At 41.8% G+C, this 12,987-nt stretch overlaps 1 protein-coding gene across 2 annotated transcripts in view; it reads left to right on the top strand.

Annotated features, from left to right (window-relative positions):
• Nucleotides 1-12,987, top strand: part of bckdhb (branched chain keto acid dehydrogenase E1 subunit beta) — a 62,484-nt gene that overhangs the window by 38,814 nt on the left and 10,683 nt on the right. For both annotated transcript variants that reach the window (XM_042490188.1, XM_042490189.1), the window contains exon 9: nucleotides 8,378-8,464. In XM_042490188.1, the coding sequence (XP_042346122.1) occupies nucleotides 8,378-8,464 (87 nt within the window). The remainder of the gene's footprint in view (nucleotides 1-8,377; nucleotides 8,465-12,987) is intronic.

Below are 12,987 nucleotides of genomic sequence, written 5' to 3'. Positions count from 1 at the left end.
GCTTTCACCATAGCACATCCAACAAAAAACATACAAACAACATAGACTACTTGAAAGCAGAAATACAAAACACTACACGAAATCTTGGCAATACACATTCAGTAAAAATAAAAGTCACAACAGAATATTATCAGTAGTCACAGGTATTTAGTTGCTGTTAGGAGGTTGTCCTACCTAAAAAAAACAAACAAATATACACTCTAATTGTTGTATAAAAAAGGGTGGTGGGGGGTGTATAAGTGGATGTATAAAATCACAACTGGAGGGCCCTTCATGAGCATTTTAGCTGACTTTTTAAAGTTAAGTTACAGATTTTTTCAAAAAAGTCAGACTAAACAAAAAGTACACAATAACAGCTTTGTATCAGTAATGTAGTTTGAATGTTAAATCCAGAGAAACTACCCCTTTGTTATGGTGTAAAGCATTTTAAAGGGCCTTTGAAAGTCATCGATAGATTTTTACTACCTCACTGTCTGCTCATATATGCAGAAGCCTGCGGGATTCTCACAAAGAGCTGTCACCAAGTTGGAGTGTGTACAGTGGTAGTCGTGTGTCTGTGTGTACACACTGATGTCGGTGGTTCAGTGTGGTTGCAGGGCATAAAGGTAGAATGCGTATGTGTGTGTGTGTGTGTGTCTGTGTGTGTCAGGGAGTAATTGAGATGAATTGGTTTTAATGGGACTTTATGGGATGTTTGGAGTTATTTCTGTCTGAGGTCTCCTCTGGCGTCCTGGCTCCTCTGGAGGATGGCTTGGCCCTCCGCCCAGCGCTGAGGCTGTTCCACACTCTCTGCTCTTTCATTCTCGTGCTCTCTAACCCTCCCTCTCTCGCTGGTTCTCACTTTCCCTCTCTCTCTGTCGTGAGAGAGAGCGAGTGATTGTATGGCACAGAGTGAGTGAGTGAGTGTTTGTGTTTCCTCCCGCCCTGCTTCGCTCCCAGCGCTGTGATTTAACAGGCCCTCCGGTTCGCCGAGCACTCACCCCTCTCCACTAATCGCACAGTGCCACTTTAAAGGCCCCAGCAAAGTAGCGAAGCCTCGTCCCGACTCTCATTTGTCACGGAGATCACATGGTGGCGCATGAGTAAGGACCCTGCGGTGACCGCGCAATTACAGGGTCGGCAGAAGGGAGCGAAGCCAGCGGATCCAGTGGCAAGGACGACTCCTCGGTGGCGGCACAGAACTAAACTTTCTCTTCCTGTCGCGTTTTGATGGACGGCCTGAGGGAAGAGGAGGCATACTAAATGTGAAGGCGGGGTGTCACTTACAGTCTGCTGTTTGTTTGCGTGTGTGTGCGCGCACATACAGTACAAGCACAGCAGATTTTGTTTTTGTCATCGCCGCTATTTTTAAATAATTCACGACCAGTTTAGTTGCGTAAAAATACAGATCTAACAAATAAGTGTTGGCACCTTCCTCTGGAAAGACTCTCGCATGTGTTTTGAAAACTTTGAAAGCACATTATGTGATTCTGCACCAGTCAAACCGCAGCCCAGTTTAACTCCAAGTATGGACTGTTTTTATTCACTTCCCATCCCCATAGTCTCTACTCTGTAGAATGAATTAGTGCTCTCTGTACTACATGCTGTATAAATATGCCACTGTTTCTTGTCTTCTTTTTTGCAAAGATGACACTTTAATGCTGAAATTCCACAACAGCATCAGCAGCAGGAGGCAACCTGTGAAAGTAACTCGCTTTCACTATCAGAACATGTAACTCAATCATCCTAAATGAGCTGCGCGTGTTAATGTGAACTTAAATGCACTCTATACATGTGCATATGTGACTGTGTGGTCTGCACATGCTTTTGTGGGGCTTTATGTGTGTGTAAGAGAGAGTATATATGCCATGGGAGAGTGACAGCCTTGACTTTATCCTCTGAGGCTATGCCAGGTCATTGGCCGCCAGCCTGTGAGTGGTGCGGACGCATAGAGGGGAACGCTGGGACTCAGAGCACAGGCTCTGTGAAAGCAGAGTAGGATAAGTGGATGGTTTGAGGGATGGATGGAGGGAGGAGCAAAGAGAAAAAGTGATGACGAGGATGAGAGAAACCACAGCATGGAGGTATGACAGGAAGAGCAAGATGGAGCAAGCCTGATGAAGAAAGACATAAGAAGTGAGGACGGAGTGAACGCAGGAGGACAAGCTCAATGTTGCTCATTAGGTTTGGGTGTGTATGGGAATGGCAGTAAACATGACATTTCCCCTGCAGCCAGCGGAACGACTCCGGCATCTAATGACAGCCCTGCAGCACAATGAGTAGTAAAGCTGCAGCCACCAGAGCTGTCGCCCAGCCCAACTACCACCAGCCGCCACCAACCAAGAGCCTACGCTTTGACACGGAGCCCAGGCCGGGGCTGGGAGGAGGTGGATGTTTGTAGCCTGGAACTTACAGAACTGTACATTCAAAACCGTGATTGACCTCAAATATTCCCCCAACGAGGAAAAGGGTACAATCTTATGTTGGTGTGAGCTGCTGAAGTGTGGCCCCAAATACTAATGTTAATACTAGAGTGAATCTCAAATCTGAGAGGCAAATTCAAATCTTTTGCATTTTTTTCCCTTTAGATATAAATTTAGATGCTGCATGAAGCAATTACAAGTTTATCTACTCAGACTTACTTGAAATGAAACTGGTGTCATTGAGGTGATGCCACAGTGTCCTAGCTGGCACTTAAACCAAGCACAGCTCCGGGTGTGTATTCATGTTTTGTCATGTAATTATTGCCTGGGAAAATTCGAGTAGTAAATGACAAGTTTACAAATTTATAGCCTGGCTTCCTCTGAGATTGCTGGCCTTTCTCAAAAGCTAGACAATGTTAGGAAACATTTAAAATTGATGCCTGACTTCGTCCGAGAATATTGAGCGGGACAGCAGATTAATTATAGGGCCAATCAAAATCTGAAGAAAAAAATGAATTTGGAATTAAACAAGCTGTTGATCTTCCAACAGAAAGGATCCATTGTACCAACACAAATCAGTTTCCTTCCACTGATGAAAAAGTTAGTTGCTGTATTGTGCAATTTCAGTCTACCAATTATAGGCTTTTGATGCATATACATTTGTCATCACTTACTACCCCCCAGTCATGTTTCACAGTAAAGGATCTTTGTAAATCTTAACCTACATTCACTGTAGCCTCGGCCACCAGTGTGTGAATGTGAGTGTGAATGGGTGAATGTGACATGTGGTGTGAAAGCACTTTGAGTGGTCAAAAAGACTAGAAAAGTGCTATACAGTTACCATTTATCATTCATTACCTATTCAGCCTCATACTCAGTTCCAGCCTCCTTAACTCATCTTCTCAGTTCTAAATCGTCTACACTTTTCTCTTTTTAATTCCTTTTTTATTTTTTTATTTTTTTTTATTTGGGCTGTTATGCCTTTATTTGAACAGTTCTATCATGAAGGGGGGAGAGAGAGGGAATGACATGGCAGTGGGCCATGGGTTGGAATCGCACCTGCAGTCGCTGCAGCAAGGACATAGCCTCAGTACATGGGGCGCCAGCTCTACCGAGTGAGCCAATGGGTGCCCAAAGGTTGTCTGCACTTTTTCACTGTCACTACCTACCGTAGTATCAATGCATAGTCTGCTATCTCATCTAAAACAATCGCTTCTCACTGCTCTTATTGTGGAAAGGGAATGCTTTTTTACTCACAGAACATGAACGACTTGGTGATAAACTCATCAGGCATGAGGCCATGCTGTAAGACCAAAACAAAGATTTCCCCTTATAATGGAAGATTCATGACATGTTTAACTGTCCTGTCCTCCCTCAGGACATATAATTTCTCCCCTTGGATGCATCTAACTGATCATCTTCTTACAGTATCCAGTGGACTTCCTGTGCTGTGGCTCCACCGCTGTCATAAAAATAACGTCTTTTCCCCTGTTCTGAATCCCAACTTTACTCACATGAAAGGTGGCTGTCATGGGCAACTAAGATGACTGGATGACTTTTGAGAAAAGGGTCAAACCGCACGATGACAGTGGATAGTTCTATGTCCTGGAAACTCATCCAGCAACCGGAAGCAATTGGGTTAAAGGCTACAGCCACAATTACTATGTTGACTTCAGTCTCCTGTCAAAGATGCAAAAACGACAGAGTGTGTCTTTTCTTTCCCTCTGAAACCTGTGTGTCTGCAGTGAGGTGAGTTGAAAGAGTTTAGTTGAGGTGTAAAATCTCTTCCTAACTGGATGCGAGGCAAATGAGTGAACATCGGATTGTTTAGAGCCTGCTCCGTGCATCTGAGGACCGGCTGTGTGATGTGTTGCCTATTTTAAAAAAAAAACCAAAAAACAATCACCCAGGTGCTATTTCTGCAAGGTTTTGCACACTTTGACTATCTCCAACATATTTTCATTGTTACAGACTGTATCTAAAAAAATAGTTATTTACGAGATATACAGTCTTTAGTCTTCATGGTCAAAAGAGATGCTGACGTCCTTCATTTTTCCGTTGTTCCTCCTTAAAGACATTTTTAAAACTTCAAAAGCGTTGAATATAACTCTGTACAGTTCGGTAGTTGACTGATGAGTCTTGTTCCCAGGTTGTCAAATACTGACGCTCTGGGTTGGTGGTTCAGTCCAACTACCAACCCAGAGCATCAGTATTTGACAACCTTGGAAAGACACTCAACAATCAACAACCTTATTTCCAGAGTTTCACACAGTACTTTGTAAGAAAATATTTTTTGTTATGAATAAAGAACCTCAACCTTAACTCCTTAACAGAGGGAAAAATCTGAAAAACAACAGCAACAAAAAAGATCTCATCCCCTCCTCGCACTGTACAATTGCTCGAAGTATACAGAAAATTTTTCACGTTCCATCCATCAGTTTGTTTGCTTGCTGTATTTTAGCTATAAGGTCAGTCATGAGTGGGTTGCAATCTAACAACAGAAGGCATTACATCTGACCTTATATAGACTATGAATACATTGAAGAAAGAGACAAATACATAAAAAAAAATTAAAAAGTAAAACATATATCTACGGTGCCTCGAAAATGAATCCTAAAAACAGATAAAGTCTGCACACCAGTAAATGCTCCCATGACTGTTTATTCAATTACCTCCACACGTGTGATGTTTCGGGCCATAGGCTTACATACAACACTGAAGCTAAAACCTTATGCTAACATGGTGAACATGGTTAACACTACACCAACTGAAAATGCCATAAGTATGTTGATGTTATCATTTAATCCAGTGTATTAGTTACAGTTTACTTGATGAGTGAGAAAGCACTGTGAGAATTTTTCGGTGGTTTAATGTAGCAGTGTTTATTTTTCCTCTGTGACTGGTGACTTAACCTCATCATATTAATTGCATTACCTCCTTTACAAGTGAACCCGGTGCCACTTTGCTGTCCCAGACATTACCATATTTTGCCGTTTTTTGAATATATTGTCATATTACGCTCTGGCATGCAGCACTACTCAGAAAAACCTACTCGACTCATGCCAGCTAGTGGGCACCTTGCCACTGACTGTCTTTTTTGTGTAAGCAGCAGAGGATTGGGTCAAGTCTATTAAGTGGGTCAGGAGTTTTCCCCAGGCCCCAGAGTCGGTTCTATCCCACGATATTGTAAAAACAGTGGCAGGCTCCTTTTGTGTCAAAAGCATCTGAAGAATGCACTCCTCCTGACACAGCGAGTGCCATGATGGGTCTCCCCTCAGGGAGATGACCGGCAGAGATATCAGGGTGATGCTGGTGTCACAGTGTAAATTGGAAGTTATGTTAACAGTCTCTGTGTGTAGAGTGTGTGTGTGTTACATGAGCACTGAGTTCAGCATCAGGGCGGGGTAAGGGATTGGGCAGCACCGCCGCACCTGTGTGAGTCATAGAGCAAAGGCGAACCTAACAGCAACATGTCACATCAAGACATCGCCCTCCTCTCAACCCCTCGCTTGATTCCTCCTCACTGTGCCGATTGCTAAGTGTTGTTATTGTCTTCCAGTGTTGTTATGAACTTCCACATTCCTGAAGATAGTGTCATATAATCAGTGATTTTTGCACACTGAACTCATTCGCCTCAATTGGCTTAAGACTGTTAAACACGTAGCCTCTGTAAACAGACATGAATATTGAATTTAGCTTTTCTACATTAAACTTTTAATAATGTTTGCATGGCAGCTTTTAAACACAAGCTTTTCCTATGTGCCCTACCAGGAAGAAGCATGCTGGCATTGCAGCAAATATTAGTGCCTCGGAGTGACACAGTGCTGACTCATTTAGCTCCCAATGCTACTGTGTGATAGTGGTCCAGTTTGCCACAGTCAGTTAAGGCTTCACAGCCAAACCCGGAACCTCAGCAATGTAAACATTTGCCTGTTTAGATTCAGCAAGAAGCCCCAGAATGCCCCTGTGTTTGAGACTATGCGGTCCTGTCGAAGGGAAAAAATGTCATGCCTAATTTACAGTGCCATATGGACATGTGATACTTATTTTCGGTGGGTTATTTTAGTTACGATGGCTGTTTGGCTTGGTTTGTGGCTTTGAGGGAATAGAGCGGTCTGATATTTACCCTGCTGTGTTCAAATGAAGAGTGTATTGTTCAGTACCATTTAGCTCCGTGCACAGTTCTAAACATGGATCAGGGATTCCACTCACACGTTTTACTGTCTACATATTTATTTTAAATAACATTTAAAGTTTGAAATTATCAACATTATCATTATCAGCATGTGCATTGCAATTAGTAATGATCTCAAGTTGAGTTCCAGAGGTGTTTATTGCTGGAAACAAATAGAAATACTGTGTTGAGAAGAGAAAAGCTTTGCTGAAGTTGCATGGAACAGACATAGCTTTGGTCTGGACTGGTGGCAAGTGGATGAGATTATAGTATAGTATTGGTTTTATGCTGTGGTAGATAACGGGTGGAGCAGAGGCATCCTTCTGCAGTAATGTCAGGTTGCAGAAAAGCCAAATGCAAATGCCTGGGAGGCTGAGACCTCTAATGTCCATGATTGTCCTGTTGGCCCTGTATACCAGCCTAAATCAGCCCTTCAGCTCATACTCTTGTGTCATATCCATTTTATACATGCACACACAGCGACACAGCCAGACACATGCTGCCTGAGGGTAGCAAGCAGATATAGCATACCACAGCAGGCAGTATGTGAACCACTTTTTCTTGCTAACACTCGTCTCTCAGCCCACATACTGCCTCAACATGGTACCTCTTGTAGTTCAATTCAAGCAGTGTGTGTGCAAAGCATCCATAATGCTTTTTTTTTTTCATTTTGACACAAACACTGGCTTGAAATACACGCACATGCACACTCAGGACCTATAGACATGCAGTGGTGGAGAAATGTCAGAGTGATGGGGCTTCTACATAACACAGACTGACTGGTAACAGGGACATATGTCGAATATGGATGTCAGCGGTTAACCCCAGATCATTTTTTTGACCAGTTACACGTGTAGGTCCATGGGTTAATTTTGCCATTCTTCAGTTAACTGTACTGCACACCGCCGGTGTCTGGTGGGAGTTAGCTGTGCTGCTCAATTTGCAGTGACTGTGAGCAATGCCATCCCAACCCAACTACGTTGTTGTGTTACCACAACCCCCCTTTAGCTTTGTTAAATATGTTATGACTGTTGGCACCATTGACAGTGTCTGCTCAGCTAGTGGTGCTAACATAGTTAACAGTGCAGAGCCACAAAGTCTAAAACATAAAAATTTCACCACCTCTAAATGGATAGCACATTGAAATGCAGCACTATGGTTCACTGAGTCAGTGCCGCACCAGACTTAAAGGAATGCCCTCCTGTATTTCTTTTCATTTTGCTTTTTTATTTTTTTGTAATAGCTATTACATTTGCAGAAACTGTTCGTATTACATTTGTTGTAGGCAACTGCTACTAGGTTTGTGGGAAATGTATTATGTTGTGGGATTATTACATCAAAAGCTGCAGAGATGTATTACGTTTGTTTTTATGTTGGTGGTGGTACAGGGCAGACTCTAGCTCACCTAGTAGACTATGTGGGCCCATATAGGCTGAATCCAGGTTCAAATCAGACCTGAGGCCATTTACTGCATGTCACCCCCCTTCCCTACTCCCTTTTTTTAACTCCCTCCATCTGTCCATAACAAAGGAAATAGAAGCCCCTTTAAATAATATTATATTAAAAAAGGTTTTCTTGATGTGAGTGACATTTGGTTCCGTCTGCATTCACTCTTTCAGCTTAGTAGTGCGGGCACTGCTTATTAGTTTAATCTCCAAATTGCATGTATTGGGCAACTAGCCCTGCTTTGATTTTGCAGGTAATGTCAGCCACATCATTCAGAGGCACAACTGCTTTGAAACCATGAAGGAGGAGAACATTGAATCTTCTGTAATCATCTGTATGTGTCTTTGTTTTTCAGTCTGTGGTGAAAACCGGACGTTTGCTCATCAGTCATGAGGCACCAATAACCGGAGGCTTTGCTGCTGAGATCAGCACTACAGTACAGGTGAGTGTGGGCTGTCCGTGTATCAGAGCATTCTGTGTTTTTAATGAGATTTTATTGGGATCTGTAGCTCCCAGGGGTAGGAGGTGGTCTTCAAAGCTATCGCTCTTAATAGGTTGCAATGGTTTTGGCAATAAAAGTCCCAGTATGTAATAAAGCTGAAATAGCCTTTCACTGAGTGCCCCAGAGCAGTGGTTTTAAATCTGTGAGGTGCACCCCCCCAGGGATAGATATGTTGGGTCTATAGAGGAGTCGTTCTATATGCCTGTCTGTCGCCATCTGCAGTCGTAGCAGTCAAGGCAAGATCTTGAGATTTATGGGACTCTAATATTGGGGGTTCCAGTAGTGAGAAAAATGAGTAACAATGCAATCATTAAATTCAACCTATACATCTCTGTGATACAGTGGTGCAAGAAGTACTTTGGTTACCATTATAACCCTATAAACAATTCAAGTTTTTGACTCAATGCCCAACTGATTAATTTTTTTAAATCAAAAATCACATGCATGAAATAAACTTTCCAAAACTTATGGAATCTTGCGCAGAGAAAAAAAGGCGCTTATGACTTCAGATTCAATAGGACTTTTCCTCAGTATTAGAGTATATGGTTTTTCTGAATTTAAGCGGTGCCATTACATTTTCTGCTTTTACCCACCAGAGTATTATGGGAACTGTAGTACCAAAACTTGTTATCCCAGCAGAAAAAAGAAAAAAAAATCAGTTGCCTGGAACAGGAACACTCTCCTTTATCCATTCAAATATAGATATTAGCAAATAAAATATCAAACAATTTTAAGTTGCATTAAATAATATTTTTCATAAACACTGTTCTAGAACATGTGTAGTACCCCTGACATGCGAAATAATGCCTGACTTATTTTGAAAAGTAAAAGCAATGTTGATAAAAGTCTCTAAACAAAGAAACTTTTATCAACAAATAACTTCTTTACTATTTGTTCATCCTTTCAAAGGATGAACAAATAGTAAAGAAGTTATTTGATTCTTTAGAGGAGCAGCTCCAGTAATAACAGTTGTCTACGAAGGTGCACAGAGGGCGTTTTGTAAGTTTATACTACTCATCTGAGATTGTTGATACAGTGGCTCTTACTATCCATATAAGGTTTCCGAAGCATCTCTTGTTGTTGGCAATACAAAAGGTCTGGACACTGTACCCAGGACATGCCAGATACAGCTGATGACAAATTCTGAGCTCAGTGTGATGCATGACTAAATGAAAAGTCTTCCCATTCCCATCAACCTAATTATATCTTTTTATGCATGGTGAGATAATTATCTTCAGTATGTGGGGTGTTTTCTCCCTGTGAGGCTCTTAGCAGTGAGTACCACTCTCCAGCTCTCCCCTTTATACCCGCCTCCTCAAAAGTCATCAGACTCATTGTGTGCACGACACTGTATGTGTTACCTGGAGCTGTTTCCTTGTTAATGTGCATGAATTCAGAGTTGAAGCAGTACGATCAATTGATCCTCTCCTCACTGATGGCCAGTCAGATGTTGCTCTCTCCCCTGTCAGCGAGGGCTTTAATGGCCAGTGACTCATCCCCCTCATTTCCATGTTTCCATGTTTTCACATTGTGTACGGGTGATGTAAGTTGTTGATGTGTTCACTGATTGCCGTGATCTGCAGTTTTCACATGGCCTCAGGCGATTTGGATACACTCTCTGGAAAGAAACCCTAGACTGGTTGATAGTTGTCTTCTCAAAGGATGCAGCTTGACCTACAGGCCTCCGTCACACTGTTAAACATTACACTGTAATTTAGATTTTTCTTCTTCAAAGAGAAAGAGATTTGCTTGTTTTGTCTTTCTCACAAATGCAAGGTATGATGGCCCACAGTAGCCTATAATACCCTGTGAGCCATTACTCTAAAGTGCTGTGTTCAGTGCCATTAGCACTGCATAAATTGCAGTCAGTTACAACCACAAGACGATAGCATGTCTTATTTACAAACCGTCTGGTTTCCCAAGCTTTGCTTTGTGCCAATACTGAAAGAACCTGATAAACTCAGAGCCTCTTTCTAAACTGAACTCAACAGTTAAACCTAAGAGCCATCTTGTATCTTGCAGGAGTGGGTAATGACTGAGGACTCAGAACTTAAGTCCAGCTTTATTTTGGCTAGAATACATATCTTAAGTATATAACAAGAATACGGATGGACAGAAGAGAAGTGGATTATGCTGCATGAGTGGCTTTAGAGGATTTTGTGGCCTTTTTGTTTTCCCTTCACCATGAAACTGGGTCACCATTGGAATCTATTGTAACCACTTTGAATCCAAGCTGACTACAGCCACCACAGTCTGGGAAGGACCAAGCTAACTTTTTAGGCATCTAAAAAACAAGGATGCTCAAGGACACAAGATTGTAGGTGGAGCATTGTTTTAACTCTCTTTTCATGGACTGACAACGAGGTGGAACTGTTACTTCAAGTAACGCATGAGTATAAAGCGGGTTAAGGCGGCAGAAAGCTCCAATAGAGCAGTACTGGGAGTATTACACATGACTAGAGGAAGCCATGGCAATGGGAAAGGAGTACCCTCACAAAAAGGAAAAAATCACTAAACACATGTTTTTGCTTGACACATTGTGACTGATAAGACTCAGTAGTGGATGAGAGTGTCTGCGTCATCGATTTCAAAAGCCTTTGTTTCATCCAATCCAGCCTAAAATGTAAGCCCGGTGTTTTTCTTTGTTTAATTTTGTTGGTCGTCTCTGATTCAGTCCTGTATCAGCATTTCTTTCAGGCTCTGTTTATGGTGTCAAATCTTTCTCTTTTTTTCTCAAAACACAGAAAGTATAATTCTTATGTTTCAGTGTTTTTAAAGTGTAACATAACAATGAATATGAATATAGCAGATTTTAAAAAATAAATATAAATAAATAAATAAATAATTCAAATGTGATGAAACATATAGTAAATTAACAATAAAATGTAAATCTTGTGGCACCCTTGACACGTCCTGAAGGCAACCCAAGGTGTCATGGCACCCACTTTGGGAACCACTGGTGCAAATCTGCCTTCTCATTTGTTGATGCAGCTTGAGGTAAAGTCATGAGTGTTTGGTTAAATGTGTAAGCTTGGCTAACTCAGTGCATGGACTCTGCGCAGTAGAAATGCCATGTGTGAGTGAGATTTGTGACATAAAGCAAAATGGCAGTTTTAATTTGAAAGTGCAGTTCTACTGGGAAACAAGTTAAAAAAAAAAAAAGCTTTTAGCAGGAAGTTGCTGAGACTACCACGGATCAACAGCAGTGTGGATGTTAAACTTCCTAACTTGTACCACACATTCTTGTTTACCAGTGTGGTCATTACAGTACCCCTCCCAGGCTCAAAATCAAGGGAGAAAAAGAGAAACTGGTTGTCAGTAAAGCCTGTATAGTCTAGGCACTGTTGTCTGGGAGTGCTTTAGTCTATTATTTTCGGAGAGAGTGGCTTCAGCTACTACCTATCCATGTCAGCCCTTTTATAAAGAATCATTTATGGTTAATTTTCTTTTGTATAAAGAACAGTGGGGAGTTTAGTAGGGCTTGGCTGTTTTCCTTTATCAGCCTCAGCCCTAGTGATTTAATAATGTGTCATTGGCAGGCCCTTTCTTGAGTGTTTGGCTGATGACTGGACAGAACAGAGTGGGGTAGAATGAGATGTGGCTAAAGACAATGTTTTCATGGACCTCAGGGATGCACAGAGAGAAATGGTGAATCACTCTCCTTCCCTTAACTCTCCAAACCACGACAGACTTGACAAAAGTTAATTCAGATTCCAACATGTACACACTTTGGCTGGTCATTGGGATTTAGGGAAAAAAAAGTCATATTTTTTCCATTGGTTGTCAAAGAAATTATGAAATGCTGTAGATTTGTAACCACTGCGTATTACAAGAACTCTTGGCTGCTTGAAACAATTAGAAAAAAGTGTACATATCCAGTGTACAATACAGTACTAAAGATGGTAGTTTGAAAGCTAAAGCTGTCTTAACTACAGTTTATTTTCCACACAACCATATTTACACTGCATTTAATCATATAGCATTGTCACTCAGGAGGTCCTAGAGTGTGGCCTTTGATTGCCTGGTTCCAGTTCAGCTCTTAGTGCTTTCCATTATCTGTGTGTAATTTAAACCAAAGGAGTCCAACATCCAACCCAGCACGTCCCGCTGAGATGTGGTACTGTTCTGGGACGTGGTTCAAAGTCTTCTGACTCCACTCTGACCCAGTTGGTGTTAGCTGAAGATGAAGGCCTACACATTTTTTTCTGCTATTAATGCTTTCTCAATAAGAATCAGACTTTTAGTTGCCTGTTACGGTTGTCTGAATGTGAAGCAGAGTAGTCACGAGGCCTGGGGCGTCATGCCTAACTGTAAAAGTCATGGCAGTCCTTTCCCATCTTCCCGTCTTCCTCCATCAGGGGATACACTAAACTGCCTTCAAAGGACTGTGTTTATACAAGGGGCTCTTATAAAAGACTGGAGAATTGGATACAGGTACCACCGTGTTGGGTAAGAGGGTTATG

The sequence above is a fragment of the Plectropomus leopardus genome, chromosome 7 (assembly GCF_008729295.1).
Source record: "Plectropomus leopardus isolate mb chromosome 7, YSFRI_Pleo_2.0, whole genome shotgun sequence".
Classification (NCBI taxonomy): domain Eukaryota; kingdom Metazoa; phylum Chordata; class Actinopteri; order Perciformes; family Serranidae; genus Plectropomus; species Plectropomus leopardus.
The sequence above is the reverse complement of the archived record's forward strand: the minus strand, read 5'-3'. Positions and strand labels throughout refer to the sequence as shown.